This window comes from Megascapheus bottae, chromosome 1 (genome assembly GCF_031878675.1).
Source record: "Megascapheus bottae isolate mThoBot1 chromosome 1, mThoBot2.hap1, whole genome shotgun sequence".
Lineage (NCBI taxonomy): Eukaryota > Metazoa > Chordata > Mammalia > Rodentia > Geomyidae > Megascapheus > Megascapheus bottae.
Window position 1 is genome coordinate 25,758,869 of NC_143509.1, and position 23,086 is coordinate 25,781,954.

The 23,086-nt window shown below is 47.2% G+C and overlaps 1 protein-coding gene across 2 annotated transcripts in view; it reads right to left on the reverse strand.

The window, feature by feature from the left end:
- The window catches only part of Dot1l (DOT1 like histone lysine methyltransferase), a 66,950-nt gene extending 48,689 nt beyond the window's left edge, over positions 1 to 18,261 (reverse strand). For both annotated transcript variants that reach the window (XM_090338818.1, XM_090338811.1), the window contains exon 1: positions 17,951 to 18,261. In XM_090338818.1, coding sequence (XP_090194944.1) covers positions 17,951 to 18,031 — 81 coding nt within the window. In that variant the 5' untranslated portion in view covers positions 18,032 to 18,261. The remainder of the gene's footprint in view (positions 1 to 17,950) is intronic.
- Positions 18,262 to 23,086: the final 4,825 nt, after the last annotated feature.

A 23,086-nucleotide genomic window follows, 5' to 3' on the forward strand; every position in this document is an offset into this window, starting at 1 on the left:
ACCTGAAGATCGTGGAGTCAGCCTGAGCAGAAAGTTCACAAGATTCCATCTCCAAAACAACCTGCAAAAAGCAGAGCCAGGAGTAGCTCAAGTGGTAGAGTCCCAGCTGAGCATGCAAGCAAGCTGAGTGAGTACAAGGTCCCAAGTTCAGGTAACATCAGCAAAAACAAAAACAAAAGTCAGAAGAATTTTAAAAAGGATGTGGCAAAAGAGGAGGTGCCAGTTCCATCTGGATACCCTGGAGCAGTTATCTGTTTCCCACCATTTTCTAAAGAAAATGCACTGCCTCTTCCCACTACTGATGGCAAACTTGCAAAGAAAACCATATATACCTACCAAGAGACACACTACATGCATATGCTTATGTACACACACAATATCTGGATTCCTTGTCCAGAAAGCAGTGAGACGAAATATGCCACTAACCATCCTCTGCCCACCCACTTTTGCAGACATTATGGGCCTCTCACAGCTTATGTCTATGTCACTCTCTACTCCACTCACCTGTCATTCCTGGATCTCTCATATCATCCCCATTCTAACTCCCCACAAAGCTCTACCCTCTCCCTATACCTCTCAGCTTTCTACTCCGCCACACTGAGTTACACTGAGTTAATATGGACTTCTGTTAGTACAGCTCTGAGTTGTCTGTCCAGTGCAACCATGGGCTGCACAAAACACTGAAAAGGCAGCCCACACAGACTGAGATGAGCTCTGATTGTCGCTCATGTTCCTTAAGTCTCCAGCCTTGTGGAAAGAGATACAGTGTCCTGGTAGCAGACTCACGTTGTGCATGATGTGGAGATCACATAGACATGATGAGTAAGCAGACACATCATTAAACATCACTTTATTTCATCCTTTCTGCCATCAACATGGCCATAGAAACACGCATACACAAAACTCATGGTCTAGTTCTGAGAGGGACTATTCCTTCCAGTGTTCCTCCCAGTCTATGTAGACCAGCCCTGTTCCAATTTCTGGGCACCTAGATGTATGAGCAACCTGATATATAAACAAACCTGAGATTTGAAAGGACAGAGCTGTTAACTCAGAAGGAAAAATACCCTAATTTCATCTGAGATTGACAGAGGGTCTGGGGCCCAATCATGCCATATGGTTAGCCTAGGCCATGTGCAACTGGTCAACTCATACTGAAGAGTTCAAAGACAGTAACAGTGAATACTCTCAGCCCAGGCCATAGTTCTCACAGCTCTATAAGCTGGTACTTCATACCTATAACCTTAGCTACTCAAGGGGTTGAGAGCTAAGGATTACAATTTCAAAGCTAGCCCAAGCAGAAAAGTCTATGAGAATCTTTATCTCCAATTAATCACAGAAAAAGCAGGAAGTGGTGCTGAAGCTCAAGTAGTAGAATGCCAGCTTTGAGCAAAGGAAATCAGGGGCAGCACCACCAGAGTTCAAGGCTCAGGACAGATGGTGGCAGGTGGGGGGAGAGGGAGAATCACTGTTCTAAGTCAGCCTAGGTAGAAAAGTCCACCAACCAAAATCCTTCTCAATCAAGGAAGGTATAGATCGCGGTGTCCTGATATCCCAACTACATCAGAAAGCAGAAAAACAGAAGAATCTGGCCTTGGCAGAAAGCAAAATCGTATTTTAAAAATAACCAGTGCAGGGGCTGGGAGTTTGACCTAGTGGTAGAGTACCTGCCTAGCATGCACAAAGGCCCAGGTTCAATTCCTCGGTACCACATGCATAGCAAAAAGCCAGAAGTGGTGCTGAGCCTCAAGTGGTAGAGCTCTAGCCTTGAGAAGGTCCAAGGACAATGCTCAGGCCCTGAGCTCAAGCCCCAGACTGGCCAAAAAGAAAAAATAACCAATGCAGAGGCTGGGAGTTTGGCTTAGTGTTAAAGTGCTTGCCTAGCATACACAAAGACCCGGGTTCAATTCCTGGGTGCCACATACATAGAAAAACTGAAAGTGGTGCTGTGGCTCAAGTGGCAGAGCGCTAGCCTTGAGGACAAAATCCCAAGGACAGTGCTCAGGCCCTGAGTTCAAGGCCCAGGACTGGTAAAAACAAAAACAAAACAAAACAACAGTACAAGTCACAAGCCAGTGATTCATGCTTGTAATCCTAGCCTCTCAGGAGGCTGAGAGGTGAGGCTCATGGAAGCTGGCCCAGGTCTGTGAGACCTTTATTTTCACTAAAAATCCAAGAGTGGAGCTGTAGCTCAAGTGGTAGTGTCAACCTGAGCAAAAAATAAAGATAAAAATCAATGCTCAGGTCCTGAATTCAAGCCCTAGAACTGGCATGAAAAAGTGCTAGAAGCATAGTAAAACACTTGGCTAGGAAGCATGAGGGCCTACATTCAAACATGAGGACTTAAATTCAAATTCAACTACAAAAAAAGGAAAAAAAAAAAAAAGGTACCAGGTTATACATGCCTATAATGCCAAATGGGGAATTGGAGGCAGGACAATCTCAAGTACTAGGGAAGTCTGGGATACACTTTTTTTTAGCCTGGGGTAAAAAGCTTTGTGTGTGTGTGCCAGTCCTGGGATTTGAACTCAGGTCCAGGGTGCTGTCCCTGAGCTTTTGTACTCAAGGCTAGTCCTCTACCACAGCTAACTAGAGATAAAAAAAATCTCACAGACTTTCCTAGCTTCCTGAGAAGCTAGGATTACAGACATGAGCCATTGGAGCCCAGCTAATAACTTTTTACATGCTAGAGATGGAACTCAGGGCCTTGCTGATGCTAGGCAAGTGCTTTACCACTAAGCTATACCCCCTTGAATTTTTGAGACAGGGTCTCACTACAGAGCTCAAACTTGTCCAACTCCCAAGTGCAGAAATTATCTTATACTGTATGAAGTCTTTGAATTTCACTGAAAATCAAGCTATAAATGATTATTAACTCCTGTTATTAGGTCCACCGAAAGCCCTCAGATATACTATCAACAATACACTGAACCCTGCTCAGCTGTGGACTCATCTTTCTTACTTATAGGATTCCAGGAAAGTGTCATATAGAAGCCACCTAGGAAATGCACACAAAACTCCCAGGAATACTGAGTTAATCATCGGCCCAGATATCCTTAGACAAGAAGAGCCTCTCACATCTGACATCCACAGGCCACTGCATTCCAGTCTAGACAGGAAGTCCAACTGTTGCGTGACTAACCCATTCTCTGTCACTGAAGCCAAGGAAGCAGCTTAGTTTCATATAAAAATCTATCCATGTATTAATGAAAGTGAACTCATGGAGACAGAGGGAGGGTCTGGGAAAGAATGAGGAAACAAATGACACTGTATAAAAGGAAATATGGTCATTACCTACCTCCATAAATGTAACCCTCTCTGTATATCACCTCTATAATAAAGTAGTTAAAAAAAAGGAATTTATTTATTTATTCAATTATTTTGTCATGGAGCTTGAACTCGGTCTGAGCACTGTCCCAGAGCTCTTCAGCTCAAGACTACCACCCTGTCCTTAAGCTACAGCCCCCCCACTTCCCATTTTCTAGAGATTAATTAGAGATGAGTCTCACAGCTTTGTAGTGCCCTGGCTGGCTTTGAACCTGGATCCTCAGATCTCAGCCTCCTGAGTAGCTAGGGTTACAGGTGTGAGCCACTGCACCCGCCACTTTTTTTTTTTTTTGGCCAGTCCTGGGGCTTGAGCTCAGGGCCTGGGCACTTTACTTGGGCTTTCTCAAGGTTAGAGCTCTACCACTTGAGCCACAGCACCACTTCCAGCTTTTTCTGTGTATGTGGTACTGAGGAATCAAACCCAGGGGTTCGTGCATGGTAGACAAACACTCTACCACTAAGCCACACTCCCAGCCCCCCACCCCAATTTTTTTAATCTGTCCATTCACAGCAGCGAGCAGGAAGCAAGCTAGGCTTCTCTGTCTCAATTCCTGTACCATGGAGACTACAAAACGTTTCCCTGAGAGCTGGGAATGTGACTTAGTTGTAGAGTGCTTACCTAGCATGCAAAAACCCTTAGGTTCGATTCCTTAGTACCACATACACAGAAAAAGCTGGAAGTGGTGCTATGGCTCAAGTGGTAGTATTAGCCTTGAGTAAAAGCAGCTCAAGGACAGTGGCCAGCCCCTGAGTTCAAGCCCCAGGACAAGCTTAAAAAAAAAAAAATCCTTAATAAATACAATCAATGACTTAAACTAGAATTTCACACCTTATTCACAAAAGACATTCCAATACTCCAGTGGATGACTGAAAACACAGCAAACACCAGAAATACTGTTTCATCTATATAAGAACCAACTTAAATTTAGAGGTCAAGTGGCTGCCATGTGGGTGGTATACTCCTGTACCACCTGCCAGCTACTTAGGTGAAGATAGAAGAATTGGGGGTGGGGGTTCTGCTGTTCACTCAGGAAAAGGAAGTAACAAGATCTTACCTCAAAAACAAACCACCTCCAGGGCTTGGCAGCCCAAGTCTACAATCCTAACTACTCAGGAGGCTGAGGTCTGAAGAACAAGGTTCAAAACTAGCTGTGGCAGGAAAGTCTATAAGACACTTATCTCAAATAAACTACAAAAAATAAATAAATAAATAAAAGCTAGCAGTATATCTGTGGCTCAAGCAGTAGAATGCTAGCCTTGAGCAAAAGTAGTTCAGGGACAGCAGCCAGGCCTTGAGTTCAACAACTGGCAAGAAGAGTAAGTTACAAATCAGGCACAATAAAACATCAACAATTACTGGCAATAGCTTGATGAAAGGTGCAGAAGCCACCTAAAGCCAGGCATAGTGGCTCACACCTGTAATCCTACTCAGAAGGCCGAGATCTGAGGATCATGGTTCAAAGCCAGCCTGGGCACTAAAGTCCTGAAACTATCTCCAGTTAACCACCATAAAACTGGAAGTGGTACTGTGGCTCAGGGGCAGGGCATTAGCCTTGAGCAGAAGAGCTCAGAGACAATGACCAGGTGCAGGGGTAGGGTTGGTAATCTTGAGCTGAAGAGCTCAGAGACAACGCCCAGGCCCAGAGTTTAAGCCCAAGGACAGATCACTTCCGGCCCCAGCCAAAAAGAAAAAGAAAAGAAGGAAAAAGAAATTGCTTTATGAACTCACATGCTCTATTCAGGGCAATTAGGCTGATTGTCAAGCAATTAATGAGTTACCCACAATGAACCTCAATTTCATGGAACTGAAGAAAGATCTCCAGAAGATCTCTACAGAGTTCAAGTTCACCCAATCACCACTTTTCCACTAATTGGTTGTGTTAAATGCATTTAGTACAGTCTCTAAAATGTCACATTACAAAAACGTATAGAAGGGCTGAGAGTGTGGCTTAGTGGTAGAGTCTTGCCTAGCATACATGAAGATCTGGGATCAATTACTCTGTACCACATAAAGCAGGAAGAGGTATTGCAGTTAAGCGGTAGAGCACTAGCCTTGAGCAAAGAGAGGCTCAAGGACAGACGTAGGTCCTGAGTTCAAGCCCCAGGACCAACCAAAAATAAAAATAAAAGGGAGCCAGAAACTGTGGCTCATGCCTGTGATCCTAGCTACTCAGGAAACTGAGATCTGAGGATCAAGGTTCAAAGCCAGCCCAGGCACAAAAGACAATGAGACTCTTAATCTCCAATTAATCACTAGAGAAGAGGAAGTAGGGCTGTGGCTCTAGGAGTAAGGTGGTAGCCCTGAGCTAAAGAGCTCAAGGACAGAGCCTAGGTCCAGGGGTAGGGCACTAGAGCCTTGAGTTGCAGAGCTCAGGGACAGCACCTAGAGCCTTGAGTTACAGAGCTCAGGGACAGCGCCCAGGTCCAGAGTTCAAGCCCAATGACGCACAAAAAAAAAAAAAAAAAAAGTGCAGAAAAGCCATGCACTAGTGGCTTATGCCTGTACTCTTATATAATTCAAAAGCTAAAATCTGAGCCTCACAGCTCGAAGCCAGCCGGGGCAGGAAAGTCTATAAGACTCTATTTTCTGCTGATCCTGGGGCTTGAACTCAAGGCCTGGGCTCTGTCCCGGAGCCTCTCTGTGCTCAAGGCTAGCACTCTATCTCTAGTGCCACTTGAGACACTTTCTGTTTATATGTTACTGAGGAATCCAAGCCAGGGCATCATGCATGCTAGGTAAGCACTCTACCACTAAGCCACATCCCCAACCCAAGTCTAATAAACATATCTCCAATTAATGACCAAGAAGCTGAAGGGGAAGTTTGGCTAAGGCTCAAGTGGTAGAGTACTAGCCTCAAGCAAAAAAGAAGCTCAGAGACAGCAAGCACCCAGGCCTGAGTTCAAATCCTAGGACTGAGGGGGAAAAAAAGGAGTTGGACGCAGTGGCTCACCCCTGTAATCCTAGCTACTCAGGAGGCTGAGATCTGAGGATCGAGGTTCAAAGCCAGCCCTGGTACTAAAAAGTCCTTGAGACTCTTATCTCCAATTAGTCACCAGAAAACCAAAAGTGGGGATGGGATTCAAGGGATAAGGCAGTAGCCTTGAGCTTAATTGCTCAGGGACAACACACAGGCCCAGAGTTCAAGTCCCACGATGGACCAGAAAAAAAAAGGAAAAATTCCTCAGGAAGGTAATTGAGTCAAGACCTCAAGATTTGCCCACACCTATGATTCATCTGACTCTATCACAGACAGAGCATTGAGAAACACACCCAGGCTGTGGGTCACCAGGCAGGAGGATTCACTAGGGCTACTGTCCTGCTTTGTGACAGCTATCAGAGCCAAACTACAGCTAAACACCCGCCAACCATACCAGCTCACCCTCCTGACCTACATTTCCTGTTTGATCAGGAAAATCCCAAATCAGAAATGTAGCAGAATCCTAGGCTTGAGTCCTTAGCAAGTTATCAGGAAGAAGTTAAAATTAATGTTCCCGGGGACCGGGAGTTTGCCCTAGTGGTTAAAGTGCTTGCCTAGCATGCATGAAGACCCGGGTTCGATTCCTCGGTACCACATATAGAAAAAAACCCAGAAGTGGTGCTGCGGCTCAAGTGGTAGAGCTCTAGCCTTGAGAAAGTCCAAGGACAGTGCTCAGGCCCTGAGCTCAAGCCCAGGACTGGCAAAAAAAAAAAAAAAAAATTAATGTTCCCAACCCAACTGCAGCCACTATGAGAGGAAGGGGGAAAAAAAGTGTGTATGTGGGGCGGGGGTGGGGGGGAGAGCGCTACAAAGATCACCTGGAAGGGGTTAAGGATTTAGCTCAGTGGAAGTGCACAAGCCTGGCAAAATGCAAGGTCCTGAGTTCTATCCTCAGCTCTGTGAATGTGGCTTAGTGGTAGAGTGCTTGCCAAGTATGCATGAAGCCCTAGGTTTGATTCCTCAGTACCACATAAACAGAAAAAGCAGGAAGTAGTGCTGAAGCTCAAGTGGTAGAATGCTAGCTAGCCTTGAGCAAAAGAGGCTCAGGGACAGTGCCCACACCCTGTGTCCAAGCTCCAGGATTGGCAAAAAAGAAAAAGGAAAACTGAGCATGTGTTAAATGCAAAATGCCCACATGATCTACGTCTACTGGGATTCTATCATGGTGCAAACATGTGCACACATGCACATTGAATAAATTCCTCTGCGCGTGCACGTGTGTGTGTGTGTGTGTGTGTGTGTGTGTGTACCAGAACTGGGGCTTGAACTCAGCGCCTGGGTGCAGTCCATTTATTCTCTACTATTTAAGCCACACCTCCACCTCCACTATTTTCTGGTGGTTAGTAAGTGCTAAGTCTCAGTCTTTCTATCTTAGCTCCTTGAGTAGCTAGGATTATAGGCATAAGCTACCAGTATCCAGCTCCCCACAACTTTGTTAGGGTTTTTTGTTTTGTTTTGAAGGGTTTTTTTGTTGTTGTTGTTTGTTATAAAAGTAATATACAACGAAATTACCATTACTGGTAATGAATATGTTCCTTTCTTGTCTTTCCTTCCATTCCTGCCCACAAGTTGTATAGCTCACTTTCAACATAGTGAGTACCACTGCTCATTTATTGAACTCAGGGTATAGCTCTTCCAGTGAGCTAAATCCCCAGATGAATTGCTAGGTTAGGTTGCACTATGACTTCCTAGCTGGCCTCAAACCCCAAAAGTCCTGCATCTGCCAACACGGCCCACTTCATAACCCCAGTGCATACATCACAGATGAGTGCTACCACACACACTTCTCTCCTTTTTCTTTTTCGCCAGTCCTCAGGCTTGAACTCAGGGCCTAGGCTAAGGTTTTTTTGCCCAAGACTAGTGCTCTACCACTTCAGCCATAACTCCACTTCTGGCATTTCGGAGGTTAATTGGAAATAAGAGTCTCATGGACTTTCCTGCCTAGGCTGGATTCCAACCAGTATCCTCAGATTTCAGTCTCCTGAGAGGCTAAGATTATAGGCATAAGCAACCCCCACCAGGTTACCATATCCACTTTTTTCTTTTTTTTTTTTTGTGGGTCATGGGGCTTGAACTCAGCCTGTGCGCTGTCCCACAGCTCTTCAGCTCACGGCTACTGCCCTACCCTGAGCATGTATGGGCATTGTCCCTGAGCTCTTCAGTTCAAGGCTACTGCCCTACCCTTGAGCCAAACCCCACTTCTCATTTTCTAGAGGTTTACTGGAGATAAGAATCGCAGGGCCGGGACCCGGGAGTTTGGCCTAGCGGTTAAAGTGCTTGACTAGCATGCACAAAGACCCGGGTTCGATTCCTCAGTATCCCACATACACAACCAAGCCGGAAGTGGCAGAGACGAGACTGCGACGGCGACAGAGAGCGAAAGAAGCGAGCTGAGCTGAAGTGAACAGAGCCCAACCGAGTGGTGGCCGGAGCGAGCAGGACCGGAGCGAGCGGGGCCAGAGCAAGCCAGGAGCAGGGCCCAGCTGGAGCGAGCCGGGCGGAAGCGAGCCGGGCCGGAGCGAGCCGGGCCGGAGCGAGCGGGGCCAGAAAAAGAGAAAGGGGCCAAAAAAAAAAGAATCGCAGGTCCTTTTTTGCCTGGGCTGGCTTTGAACCTTGATCCTCAGCTCTCAGCCTTCTGAGTAGCTAGGATTTCAGGCTTGAGCTACTGTGCCTGGCTTTTTTTTTTCTTTTTCGATACTGGAGATTGAACCCAGGACATTGCACTTGCTAGCAAGCGCTTTGCCACTGAGCTACATTCCAGTTCCTATACCCACTCTTAATAGAACACATTTTTGTGTGTGCTGGTCTTAGAATTTGAACTCCAGACTTCCCCACTCTGGCTCTGCTTTTTTTGCTTAAGGATAACACTCCACCACAAGAGCCACATCTCCAGTCCTGGTTTTTGTTGATTAAGTCTTAAATTTGCTAAGTGATGATGGCTCACACCCATAATCTGAGCTACTCAGGAGGATGAGATCTGAGAATTGTGATTCAAAGACAACTGGGGCAGACAAATATAAGAGACTCTTACATTTAATTAATTAACTAGAAAAGGCTATAAGTAAGGATATGGCTTAAGTGATAGGGTGTCAGGCCTGAGGGAAGAAATTAAAGAAGCTCTGAGATCAAGCCCAAGACCCAAAAAAAGTCTTAAGATCTGTTGGATTTGTCTGCACAGGCTAGCTTCACACTATGATTCTGATCTCAGCATTCTGAATAGCTATGATTACAGGTGTAAACCACTGGCATCTGGCAAGAGAACACTTTTTGTTGGGGGGGGGCAGGCTGGGACTTGACTTCTGCCCCAGCTAGCTTTGAGCAGGAGTCCTCAGATCTCAGCCTCCTTAGTAACAGACTATAGGCATGAGCCTCCAGCACCAAGCCAAAAAAACTCTTTTCTTTTGGCCAGTCCTAGGGTTTGAACTCAGGGCCTGGCACTCTCCCTGAGCTTCTTTGCTCGAGGCTAACACTCGACCACTTGAGCCACAGCTCCACTTCCATTTTTTTTTTCTGTTTATGTGGTACTGAGGAATTGAACCCAGGGCTTCATGAGTGTTAGTCAAGCAATCTACCACTAAGCCATATTCCTAACCCAAGAAAACACTTTTAAACTTAACCAAGAAGTCTATGCTATGGACTGGCCCAGATCCATCCAGGCAGCTGAGAGCAGAACTGGCCCATACTTTAGGAAGTCCAGCTTCCTGTCTGGCCTTCTTTCTGTAAGAAGGAAGGTGGGTATGGAATGGGGACTCAGTTATCCATAGAACTCCAGGGCAAGGCTGACCAAAGACAGCAGAAATCTTTAGCTGTTTCTATAACAATTCCCCACCTATGCCAAATGTTTGGTCTCAGTCAAAAGTCTCCCCTTGAATGGGCAGGGACAAATAATTCCGACCTTGGAGGTCTTAAGGAAAAGCTGAGGCAACCTACCCAAGCTACTATCAAGGGACAGGACATGTGACTATGACTACAAGTCCCGTTGTTGTTAGAACTCTTCTTACCATCACTGAAAAAAAATGGTTCCTTGCCATAGACCACTATGCGATTGCAGGGTTAATTTCCCTTCTAGAAGAATATATTCAAGAGGATCTTGGCTCAAAGACAACTCCTGAATCTAGACAGCTGAGGCTCCCTGTGCCCATGAAAATTCCACCAGGGGCACAACCTTGCCCTCAAGTGACCTATCTCAGGATAAAGTGCTTCACTGGTGGCCTTAGTACATATAACCTAGGGTGTCCACACACTGAATCACTATGAACAAAGAGGCTACAAGGCAGAGGGACCTTGAAAACATTTAATCAGTGAGAGAACCAGACACAAAAGGCACCACAGTGAGCCAGGGCACCCATGGCTCAATGCCTATAATCCTAGCTTCTCAGAATACTGAGACCTGAGGATCACAGTTCAAAGCCAGCCTGGGCAGGAAAATCCATGAGGCTCTTTTCTCCAGTTAACCACCAAAAAGGTGAAAGTAGAACTATGGCTCAAGTGGAAGTGTGCTAGCCTTCAACACAGAAGCTCAGGGATAGTGCCCAGTATCTAAACTCAGTCTCCGGGACTGGCACACACACACACACAAAAAAGACCCCATAGTGTGGGGTGCCTCCATTAACTGAAAACGTGCAAAACAGAAGAATCCAAAGACAGCCAGTTGATTTGTAGGGTCTAGGGCTGAGGAGAGGCTGCTCACAAGGACAGGGTTTGTTTTTAGCAAACTATAACGTTCTAAAACCGTATAGATATAATGGCTGCACCATCTGTAAGTATACAAAAAACACTGAGTTTGCCAGGCACTAGTGGCTTATGCATGTAATCAATTCTATTTAGGAGGCTGAGATCCAAGCTCATGATTCAAGGCCAGCTGAGGCAGAAAACCTTCAAGACTCCATCTCCCAAATAACAAGCAAAAAGCAGGGCTGAAGGTATGGCTCAAGTAGTAAAGTGCCAGCTTAGCAAACAAACTATACAAGAAGGGAGTGAGAGGGAACCACTGACCTATATGTACACTTTGAAGTGTGAATTTTATGATGTGAGTTTATGTCTCAAACCTGTTCTGGTTGTTGTTTGTGGTGCTGAGGACAAAACCCAGAGTTTTGTACATGCCAGGCAAATGTTCTACCACTAAGCCATAAGCTGTTAAAAGTATTTTATAATTCTCATAATAAAAAGGTTACCCTGAAAAGAGGAAAAAGGGGCCCACCACTACTCTGGCTAACCAGACCTTGGCTAATCAGTCCTTTGTTCACCTCCCAAGCTGAGCTGATCACCCGCTCCCAATCACCTCTTAGGCAAAATCATTCAGCTAAAACCATGAGTGGCCCCCACAGTGTCAGGGGGCAGAATTGCTGAATTGTAGTTATCTGTCTCTCCTGCCTGCACATAGGTGAGTTTCCTCTCACTTCAGCCCCAATACCCACAGAGGGCACATACCTAAGTGTGTGTATCTGAATCAGAGGACCCTATGACAGACCTAGTGAAACTACTAATGCTCAGGCAAGGTAAACACCAGTACAGAGCAGGCCGAGGTTTTGGTGAAGGCCTGTCTAACCTGAGTTCCTGAGAACCCCAGGAAATAAAATAGAAAAAAACACCCATCTAAACTCAAGGACACTGAGTAGTCCTTGAAATTCAGCCAATAATGGACATCATTTTTTCCCATATATTTTTTATTGTAATTAGTAGAGGGGTTACAGTTATATTCGCCAGATAGAAGGATCATTACTAGACATCACTTTTCTCAGCCTCTGGTTTTGTTCTACACAGTAGGGCCACCAGTGCCTTACAGGGTGTTGCACATTTCTGGTCTCCCATCAGTCTCCACCACCACCCCATAATTTTCTCAGACATCTTCAAGTGTCCCTTGAGGGAAAAACTCCCAATGGAATGACTGGCTTAACCTTTCCATAGTGGAGAGACAGAATTGATCGCTTCTGCCTGGGCCCCCAAGCCTAGAGTGTAGCCACCAGATCAGGTATACCACAGGAGATCCAGTTGCTGAGGGGCCTTTCTTCCTCACCTGGGAATGAATCTCAGGAAAAGGAAGGGAACACAGCAGGATCTATTATTTCCTACTACTGTGCTTGCGGGAATCTCCAATTACCTTAAAATAAAAAGGTTAACCTGAAAAAAAGACAAGAATGTTCAGCTTATCCCATAAAAAAAGGTTAACCTTAAAAAAGACAAGAGCAAGCCAGGCCCAGCGGCTCCCACTTATAATCCTGGCTACTCAGGAGGCTGAGATCTGAGGATCTAAGTACAAAGCCGGCCCAAGCACAAAAGGATATGAGACTTTTATCTCCAATTAACCTCTAGAAAACAGGAAGTGGGGCTTGGCTCCAGGGTAGAGCGGTAGCCTAGAGCTGAAGAGCTCCAGTGACAACGTCCAGGCTGAGTTCAAGCTCCTGACCCACAAAAAAAAAAAAAAAGACAAGAATTAGAAGCCAGGTATGCAATTCAAAGCCATCCCCAGCACTAAAAACTGTAAGATTTGAGACTCTTATCTCCAATTAATCACAAGAAAAAGGAAAGTGGGGAGCTACAGCTCCAGGAGTAGGGTGGTAGCCTTGAGCTGAAGAGTTCATGGACAGCGCAAAGGCCAAGTTCAAGCCCCACGACTGGCAAAAAATTAAAATTAAAAAAAAGTCAAGGGCCGGGAGTTTGGCCTAGTGGTTAAAGTGCTTGCCTAGCATGCATGAAGACCCGGGTTCGATTCCTCGGTACCACATACATAGAAAAAAGCTGGAAGTGGTGCTGAGGCTCAAGTGGTAGAGCTCTAGCCTTGAGAAAGTCCAAGGACAGTGCTCAGGCCCTGAGCTCAAGCCCAGGACTGGCAAAAAAAAAAAGTCAAATTAGCCAGGAGTTTGGCCTAGTGGTAGAGTGCTTGCCTAGCATGCACGAAGACCCAGGTTCAATTCCTTGGTACCACATACATAAAAAAAAGCCAGAAATGGTGCTGAGGCTCAAGTGGTAGAGCTCTAACCTTGACAAAGTCCAAGGACAGTGCTCAGGCGCTGAGCTCAAGCCCATGACTGGCAAAAAAAAAAAAAAAAGTCAAATTATAGGGTTGTGGTGGTTCATAGGAGGCTGCTATCTGAGGATTCCAGTTTGAAGCCAGCCTAGTCAAAAAAAAAAAAATCCATGCTGCCAAAGCCAAGGGGAGGGAGGGTGAGATTCTGCAGTTCAGCTCACCAACTTCCTGCATCTCCCCAGTTCCTGACTTGCCTCCCTCCCTCTTATGCCATATCCATATGGAACAGAGTAAGCAGTAAATCTGAATTTGTGAGACTAGAACACACTACTGCTTCGTGATACCAAAAATGGAAGCCCAGTCTTAGTCTATTATCCCTTTTCTTTTGCAAGCACGTCATCCACCCACACAAGGCAATCTAAAGGTTAATCTGCCTCCCCCTACCCTGGTGGGCAGGACACTCAGCCTCCAGGGTCAACGTCAGAAAATACCTTCTGAGTCACAGTGAGAAGACCAGGGATGGCTCACTCCACCTCTCACAACTACTCACGGACTTACTCAGCAGCCCTCATCAGAGGGGCACTCAGCCAAGGGGAGACTGACTCCAACACCACCCACAGCCTCATGAGTCACTAATGCAAAGGCCAACACCCAGTCCTCTCAGGTTGTTCCCCCAAGCTGTCCACCAGGCAAGCCACCACAAACGGCACTTGTACCCAAAACCTAATCCAATGCAAGAACCTCACATGTGTCACCTAGGCAAACCCAGTCCCAAAACTGGACATTCCCAAGTGAGAACAGCTGAGGCCATGTGATTCTACTTCCTCCCACAGAGGTCCCTTCCAAGAAGCCACCCTCCCCCACATCCAAACGGGTACTATCACTCTGCTGACCTTTCTGTGCATAAAGGTCCTACCTTCACTTTACAAAGTTGAGAAACGAATACTGCCTTACAGTCTTCCAGCCATGGGAGTTTTCAGAACTACTGAGAACAAGTGCACACTCACAAGAATTACTGGGACCCTCCAAGAACTCAAACTTCTCTAGTAGTCTATTTCATACCATGGCTGTTGGGTTACCATTCTCATGGCAACCTTCTTAAAAGATGCCAGGAGTTTGGCCTAGTGGGTAGAGTGCTTTCCTAGCATGCAGGAAGACCAGAGTTTGATTCCTGAGTACCACATACATACAAAAAGCCAGAAATGGTGCTGTGGCTCAAGTGGTAGAGCTGTAACCTTGAGAAATCCCAAGGACAGCACTCAGGCCCTGAGTTCAAGCCTCAGGACTGGTTTAAAAACAATTTTAAGCCAGGCACAGTGGCTCATGCCTGTAATCCTAGCTACTCAAGTCTCTGAGATCTGAGGACCATGGTTTAAAGCCAGCCTAGGCACAAAAAGACCTGAAACTCTTACCTCCAATTAACCTCTAAAAAATGGGAAGTGGGGCTTGACTCAAGGGTAGGGCAGTAGCCTTGAGCTGAAGAGCTCAGGGACAGCTCCCAGGCAACGTTCAAGCTCCATGACCCACAAAAAATTTTTTTTTTTTAATGAAGAAATTTTAAAAAGATACTGTACTGTCCCTCAATTCTCCTTCAAAGGCAGAAAACTATAGAAACTATGGAGGGAGATATAAGAAGGCTCTAGAAGAACGCACTGCAGAGCTGTAAAAAGTAACTACACCCCACACACACTCACAAAGAGGAGAATTTCTATGCCTCATCTCACCCAGCCTCATAACAACTATAGCTGGACAGAGCCCACAAGACGTCAGAAGTGTATTAGGGCCAACACTTCTGGGTCCTGCCAAGTGAGGTCTCAGCCAGAGAGGGAGAGGCACTGGTGATCTTTCCCGCCTGACACTGGAAAGCCAAAGCCCGCCAGGTTCAACTGAAACCTCCATGAAAAACAGGACCTAGCCACTGAATGAATGTACGTTCATATTCATCCTTGGAGAAAAGGGTGGGGGCAACAAATTAACTCTCCCCTCTACACTCAAAATATGGCAATTTTAGGATGCCAACTCCTGGGAGTCCTCAGGGTCAAAGAAACTCATTTCACATAAATCTGATTTGGTCTATACAGCTTTATTTTTTTTTCTGCCAGTCCTGGGGCTTGCACTCCTGGCCTGAGCACTGTCCTTGGGCTTTTTCCTCAAGGGTAGAGCTCTGCCACTTGAGCCACAGCACCATTTATATGGTACCAAGGAATCAAACCTGGTTCTTCGTGCATGCTAGGCAAGCACTCTATCACTAGGCCAAATTCCCAACCCTATACAGCTTTATTATTATCACACACTCAGACAGACAGACAGACAGACAGACACACACACACACACACACACACACACACACACACACACACAAGCTGGATGTGGTGGCTCACATCTCTAATCCTAGCTACTCAGGAGGCTGAGATCTCAGGACCAAGGTACAAAGCTAGCCCGGGCACAAAAGGACTAAGACTCTTATCTCCAATTAAACTCTAGAAAATGGGAAGTAGGGCAGTAGCCTAGAGCTGAAGAGCTCAGGGACAATGCCCAGGCTGAGTTCAAGCCCCATGATCCACAAAAACAAAACAAAACAAAAAAAGCAGGGCACAGGATCTCCTCCTGCCTATAATCCTAGCTACTCAGGAGGCTGAGAACTGAGGATCAAGGTTCATGTGAGACTCTTATCTCCAATGAGACTCTAGAAAACTGGAAGTGGGGCAGTGGCTCAAGTTAGGGCAGTAACCAATTGCTGAAGAGCTCAGGGACAACACCCAGGCCCAGGAGTAGAGTGGAAGTCTTGAACTGAAAAGCTCAGGGGCAGCGCCTAGGCCCAGAGTGCAAGCCCCATCACCTACTAAAAACAACAACAACTGGAAAAGGGTCCAGAATCCAGCGACCAGCAGATGAATAAATGGGTCAATCTAGTAATAACAAAATATTACAGTCAGCCTGGCATTGGTGGCTCACATCCATAATCCTAGCTAACTAGAAGGCTGAGTTCTGAGAATCAGAGTTCAAAGACAGGCTAGGAAAGCCAAATCTCTTCTCTCTTCTCTTGGTGTGAATCAAATGGTAGAGCTCCAGCCATAAATGGAAATGCTCAGTGAAGCCCTGAGTTATACACACACCCCAGTGCATGTGGCTCAGGCTTGTAATCATAGCTACTTAGGGAGCTAAAATTCAGAGGATCACAATTTGAAGCCAGCTGGGTAAAAAAAAAAAAAAAAAAATGGAGATACTGAATTTGCAAAATAACCAGCAAAAAGCTGGGCTGGAAGTGTCACCTGCTCAGGTGGCAGAGCTGCAGAGCTCCAAATGAGCAAGCCACCACACCAAGCCCAAGTCCTGGGGCTCAAATCCCAATACTGACAATTACAACAACAAAACAAACAATAAAACCCTAGGTGTGACATTGACAGCCAAAACAAGGCAGGACATAGGCCAAAGGGCTACACGATTCATTCATCATCTGACTTTCAAAAACTAGAAGTGCAAAGACAGAGTGAGGTAGATGACCAGAGGGTGAGAGGAAATTTGGGGTTGGATGGATTCCTTCTGCACCTTGACGGATTATAAGACCCCACACACCTGTCAAGCCCCCACCCCACCCCACACCCCCCCCCAAAAAAAAGAGTATGTTAATGGAAAGAGGAAGAAATCAAAATTAAGTCTGGAATCTATCCAGCCTAACAGAATTGAGTGGTGGGAGGAGTTAAAGTTTTCCAGTTTTGAGAATGGGACCCGGTGGGAGTTTCCATCTCAGGATGCACGAGCTGCCCGACAGGAAAAGCCAGAGTACCAGTCTCCACCTCGCCCGACACCCGGGGCCACCATATTTCCACACGCTAAGGTAAAGCAGAAGAGGGTACCCCCCCCTTCCACTAGGTCCCCTGCCAACCTGCACACTCCCCCCCACACACACACACAGACCTAGTCCAAAGGCAACCCATCCAAACCGTTTACTCTGACATCGACCCAACACACATACATCATCACGCACATCCCCGCCCCCACCACCCCCCAAATCCTGGACGTCTCAAACTCCCAGAAGAAAGCCTTTCCATTCGTCCTGTCATCTTGGGAGGGGAGAAAAAAAAAAGGAGGGGGGGGTCACTGGGATTATAGGAACGACGTTCCGGATTTCCACCCCCCCCCCAAAATCACTCCAGTCCTGTCTACCAACATGAGAGGGCACAACATTCTTGGGACTTTTCAGGATCACTCCAGCCCTGGGCTTCGCTCCCCCACCACCCCAGCCCTAAGATTCCAGAGGAACAAATCCTTCATAGAAGGAAAAAAAAAAAAAAATCAACCGGGAAAGGAGGGAGGTAGGGAGTGGGGGGGGGGGGGACGGGACACACAAGGCACAGGGTGTCCTCAAAAGCTGGCACAAAATCGCACCGCAGACTGACAGCGCCAGGAACACCCAGACCAGCGGCCAACGCACACCCAGGCCGGGGACGAGCCCGGGTTCCCAGGGACGAGCCCGGGCCCGGCGCGCGGCCCGCCCGCCCGCCCGCCCACCCCCGGGAATAACCAAGGCAACCACCGCCGCCCGGCGCGGGCCGGCGCGCGCCGTCCGGGAACCCCCGAGTCCTCCAACGGGATTCTAAGACCCTGTCGCCCGAGCCTCTCGCGCCTCCAAGGACGTCCTCCCTCTCTCTGTGTCTCTCCCCCGGGCGGCACTCACGTAGACAGGCAGCGGCCAGGGGTAGACGGCGGGCTCGGCCCCCACGGGCGACTTGAGTCTCAGCTCCAGCTTCTCCCCCATGTCAGCGCGCGCGGCCGCCGCACCATGCTAGTCCGGCGGTGGGGGGAGGGGCGGGGCCGCCGGCGGGAGGGCGGGCAGAAGGGGAGGGCGGAGGGAGGGGCGGGAGGCCTAGGGGAGGGGGCCCGGCTGGGGCTTCAGCCACCGCCGTCGCCACCACGCTCCCGTCCCGGCCCCCGGCTCCCCTCTTTGTAGTCACAGGCCCGGGATCTCCAGCACCGCCGCCATCTTGAGCCGGCGTGAAGCGAGCACAATGAGCCAGGGGCTGGGCGGAACCACTTTGCGCGGAGCTGCGGGGGAGTCCCGGCGTGAGGACGCCGTCGGCCTCCCGACCGTCCGCCAGCCCCGGCGGGGGAGCCACCCCTCCACCTCCTGCACCCGCTGGGTTCTACCGGCCTGTACGTATCCACGCACGCACGTCCACACGTGAGCGCGCTCCCGCTCACGTCCTCGGCTGCCCTGGCACGCCCCCCCCTCCGCCCCCCAGCAGCCGGAAATGGGAATCCGGGGGAAACCCTCCTGATGAGCCGGACTGGGAGAGTTGCCAGTTCGAATCCCACCCATGCACGGCTCACTAAAACCATAAATCCCTGAAGGGTAAAGCGGGGTGGCTCTCGCCTGTAATCCTAGCTATGCGGGGAGGCTGAGATCTGAGGATCCTGGTTCAAAGCCAGCCTGGCCACCCAAGTCCAGGAGACTCTTCTGACCATGTAACCACCAGAAAACCAGAAGTACTGTGATTCAGAGCCCAGAGTTCAAGCCCCATGACCCTCCCCCCGAACAAATAAAATCCCTGCATAGGATCCTACTCCAGATTGTAGATAATACTTACTGAATAATAATGTTGTTACTGAGACTCTACCATGCACCACCTGCTGGACACGCAGCTCTGGCCCAACAATTGGCATGCACGCCCCATACAGAGCTTTCTATTTCATGTATTTACGTAAAACCCAGTCCCTGCCCTACCACTGAGACACACTCCCAGTTACAGATTCTTTTCATTTTAAGGGGATTCTTCCTTTTATTTTTATTTAGTTATTTATTTTTGTCAATCATGGGGCTTGAATTCTGGGCACTGTCCCAGAGCTTTTTTTGTTTTTGTTTTTGTGGGTTATGGGGGTTTGAACTTCGGGCCTGGGCACTGACCCTGAGCTCTCACCTCAAGGCTAATGCCCTAACTTGGAGCCATAGCCCCACTTTCCATTTTCTAGTGATTAATTGGAGATAAGAGTCTCACTTTCTTTAGTTACTAGGCCGACTTTCAACCCAGATCCTAAGATCTCAGCCTCCTAAGTAGCTAGGATTATAGGCTTGAGAGATCTTGGGCCTCTTCCTTTCATTTTAAGTGGAATAGTCATGATAATGTCACCAAAACAAAAAAATGTTTTTTTTGCCAGTCCTGGGGCTTGAAATCGGGGCCTGAAAACTGTCCTTGGGCTTTCCTCAAGGCTGGTGCTCTTATCACTTGAGCCACAGCACCACTTTCAGCTTTTTCTATGTATGTGGTATGGAGAAATCGAACCTGGGTCTTTGTGCATGCTAGGCAAGGACTCTACTACTAAGCCAAACTCCCAGCCACAAAAATTATTTTTGTGTCATAAATGTCCCTGGAGTGGGCTGTTATCAAATTGCCTTTAAAAGTAAGTTCTTTGAGCAGAGTTTCAGATCAAGAATAAGCTTAGGAGCCAGGCATGGTGGCTCTCACCTGTAATCCTAGCTACTCAGGAGGATAATAGCTGACGATCATGGTTCAGAGCTCCCAGGGGGACTTAAGACTTTGAGACTTTTTTTTTTCCATTCCTAGGCCTTCAACTCAGGGATTGGGCACTGCCCTTGGGCTCTTGGGCTTTCTCAAGGCTAGAGCTCTACAACTTGAGCCACAGCACTATTTTGAGCTTTTTTCTATGTATGTGGTAAGGAGGAATCGAACCTGGGTCTTCGTGCATACTAGTCAAGCACTCTACCACTAGTCCAAACTCCCAGCCTGACTTTGAGACTTTTATCTCCAATTAACCACTGGAAAAGTGGAAGTGACACTGTGGCTCAAGGGTAGGGCGGTAGCCTTGAGCTGAAGAGCTCAGGGACAGTGCCCAGGCCCAGAACTCAAGGCCCCAAACAGACTCGCACACACACACTCAGCACCAGTGGCTCAGGCCTATAATCTTAGCTACTTGGGAAGCTGAGATCTGAGGATCACAGTTTAAGGCTAGTCTAGAAAAAGAAGTTCTTGAGATGAGATTCTCATATCTAAACAACCAGCAAAAAGCCCAAAGTAGAGCTGTGGGTTAATAAAGTACCAGCCTTGAGTATGAAAAACTCAGGGACATTGGCTCAGGGACAGCGCTCAGGCCCTGAGGTCAAGCCCCAGGACTGGCAAAAAAAAAAAAAAAAAGAAAAACTCAGGGACAGGTGGGGAGTATGACCTTGTGGTAGATGCCTGCCTAGCATGCATGAAGCCCTTGGTTCGATTCCTCAGTACCACATACATCAAAAAAAGCCGGAGCCAGGCACTGGTGGCTCATGCCTGTAATTCTAGCTACTCAGGAGGCTGAGATCTGAGGATCATAGTTCAAAGCCAGCCAGGGCACGAAAAGCCTGGGAGACTCTTATCTCCAATTAACCACAGAAAAACCAGAAATGGCGTTGTGGCTCAAGTGGGTAGAGCTAAAGAGTTCAAACCAGAGTTCATGCCCCCATAACCTACAAAAAAAAAAAAAAAGCCAGAAGTGACTCAAGTGGGGCTGGGAGTTTGGCCTAGTGGTAGAGTGCTTGCCTAGCATGCACAAATGCCCGGGTTCAATTCCTCGTTACCACATGCATAGGAAAAAGCTGGAAGTGGTGCTGTGGCTCAAGTGGTAGAGCTCTAGCCTTGAGAAAGTCCAAGGACAGTGCTCAGGCCCTTGAGTTCAAGCCCCACGACTGGCAAAAATAAATAAATAAAATTTTAAAAAAATTAAAAGATCATAATTGAACGATAAAAAAAAAAAAGAAGTGACTCAAGTGGTAGAGCTCTAGTCTTGAAAAGGCCTAAGGGCAGTGCTCAGGCCCTGAGTTCAAGCCCCAGATCTGGCAAAAAAAAAACCCTCAGGGACAGGGCCCAAACCAAACCAAGTCCCAGGACTCTCACAAACACACACACACACACACACACACACACACACACACACCAAACAGATACACAAATAAAATTCAGGAGGAGCCAGGCACTTGTGGCTCACTCCTGTAATCCTAGGTACCCGGGAGGCTGAGTCCTGATGATCATTGTTCAAAGCCAGCTGGAACACAAAAATAAAAGTCAGTGAAACTCTTATCTTCAATGAAAACTGTAAGTGGCCCTGTGGCTCAAAGTGGTAGAGCACTAGCTTGAGTTGAGGAGGTCAGGGACAGACTGACACTTCAAACCCCACAGAGAGAACAAAAAAAAAAAAAGAAGAGCCAAGTGCTATTGGCACACACCTCTAATCCTAGGTACTAAGAAAACTGAGATCTAATTATCTCACCAGCTTTCACAGGAAAATCCTTGAGGTAAGACTCTTATCTCCAATTAACCATCAGAAAAGCAAGTTAGAGGTGTGACTTAAGTGATAGAGCACCAACCCTGGGCAAAACAGGACAGTGCCTAGGACCTGAGTTCAAGTTCCAGCTCTGGCACACAAAAGCCTACAATACAGGAAGGCTTTTGTTTTGTAGTAGGATCTTGCCCTGGGTCCTCTACAGACAAGGCTAAAAGTCAAGATGGAATCGTTTGCTCTAAAGTCATGAAACTCAAAGTAAGCTATTATCTGATCTTCCCCAAAATTAGAAAAGATAACAGTCCAGGGCTGGGAGCATAGTCTCATGGTAGAGTGCTTGCCTAGCATGCAGGAGGACCCAGGTTCAATTCCTGGGTACCACATACACAGAAAAAGCCAGAAATGGTGCTGTGACTCATGTGACAGAGCACTAGCCTTGAGTAAAACGTGTCCAAGGAGGGGCCAGGAGTTTGGTAGAGTGCTTGCCTAGAATTCACAAAGACCTGGGTTTCATTCCTTGGCACCACATACATAGAAAAAGCTAGAAATGGTGCTATAGCTCTAGTGGTAGAGCGCTAGCCTTGAGAAAGCCCAAGGACAGTGTTCAGGCCCTGTGTCCAAGCCCCAAGCCTGGCAAAAAGAAGAGGAAGAGGAAGAGGAGGAGGAGGAGGAGGAGGAGGAGGAGGAGGAGGAACAGATAACAGTTAGTTTGAGCTGGGAATGTGGCTTATTGGTAGAATGCTTGCCTAGCATACGTGAGGCCATGGGTCCTATTCCTCAGTACCACATAAACAGAAAAGGCCAGAAGTGGCACTGTGGCTCAAGTGGTAGAGTGTTTTGAGCAAAAGAAGCTCAGCCAGGTCCTGAATTCAGGCCTCAAGACTGGGAAAAAAAAAAAATCAGTCAATTTTACCCCCTCTCGCGACCCCCACCCCATTTCAATGTACTGAAACAACATGCTAATGAAGTTCCCTCCCTCAATCACTTCAGGAAAAAGTTAACTATACAAATAGATGTTAACTTTTCTTTGTTCTTTTTCCCCCCATATATTTTGATTGTAATTAATAGAAGGGTTACATTATATTCACCAGATAGAAGGTGCATTAGTAGATGTTAACTTTTCTATAGTTCTGTTTCTCCTTTGCAAAGGGAAGTTAACTTTCATTTTCGTGTTGATCCTGGTGCATGAACTCAGGGCCTGGGCATTGTCCTTGAGCTTTTTGCTCAAGGCTAGAGCTCTACTACTTGAGCCACAGCTCTCCTTATGGCTGTTTTGGTAGTTAAATAGAGATAGGCGTCTCATGCACTCTCCTTCCCAGGTTGACTTGAACCACGATCTTCGGATCTCAACCTCCTAAGTAAAGATTCCTGGTGTATGGGCTGAGAATGTAGTCCTTGCTCACCTAGCAGGCATGAACCCCTGGGTTCGATTCCTTGGTACTACATACACAGAAAAAGCTAAACGTGGTGTTGTGACTCAAGCGCCAGGCCCTGGCAAAAAAGAAAAAGATTATAGGTGTTGAGCCATTAGCATTTAGCTTTT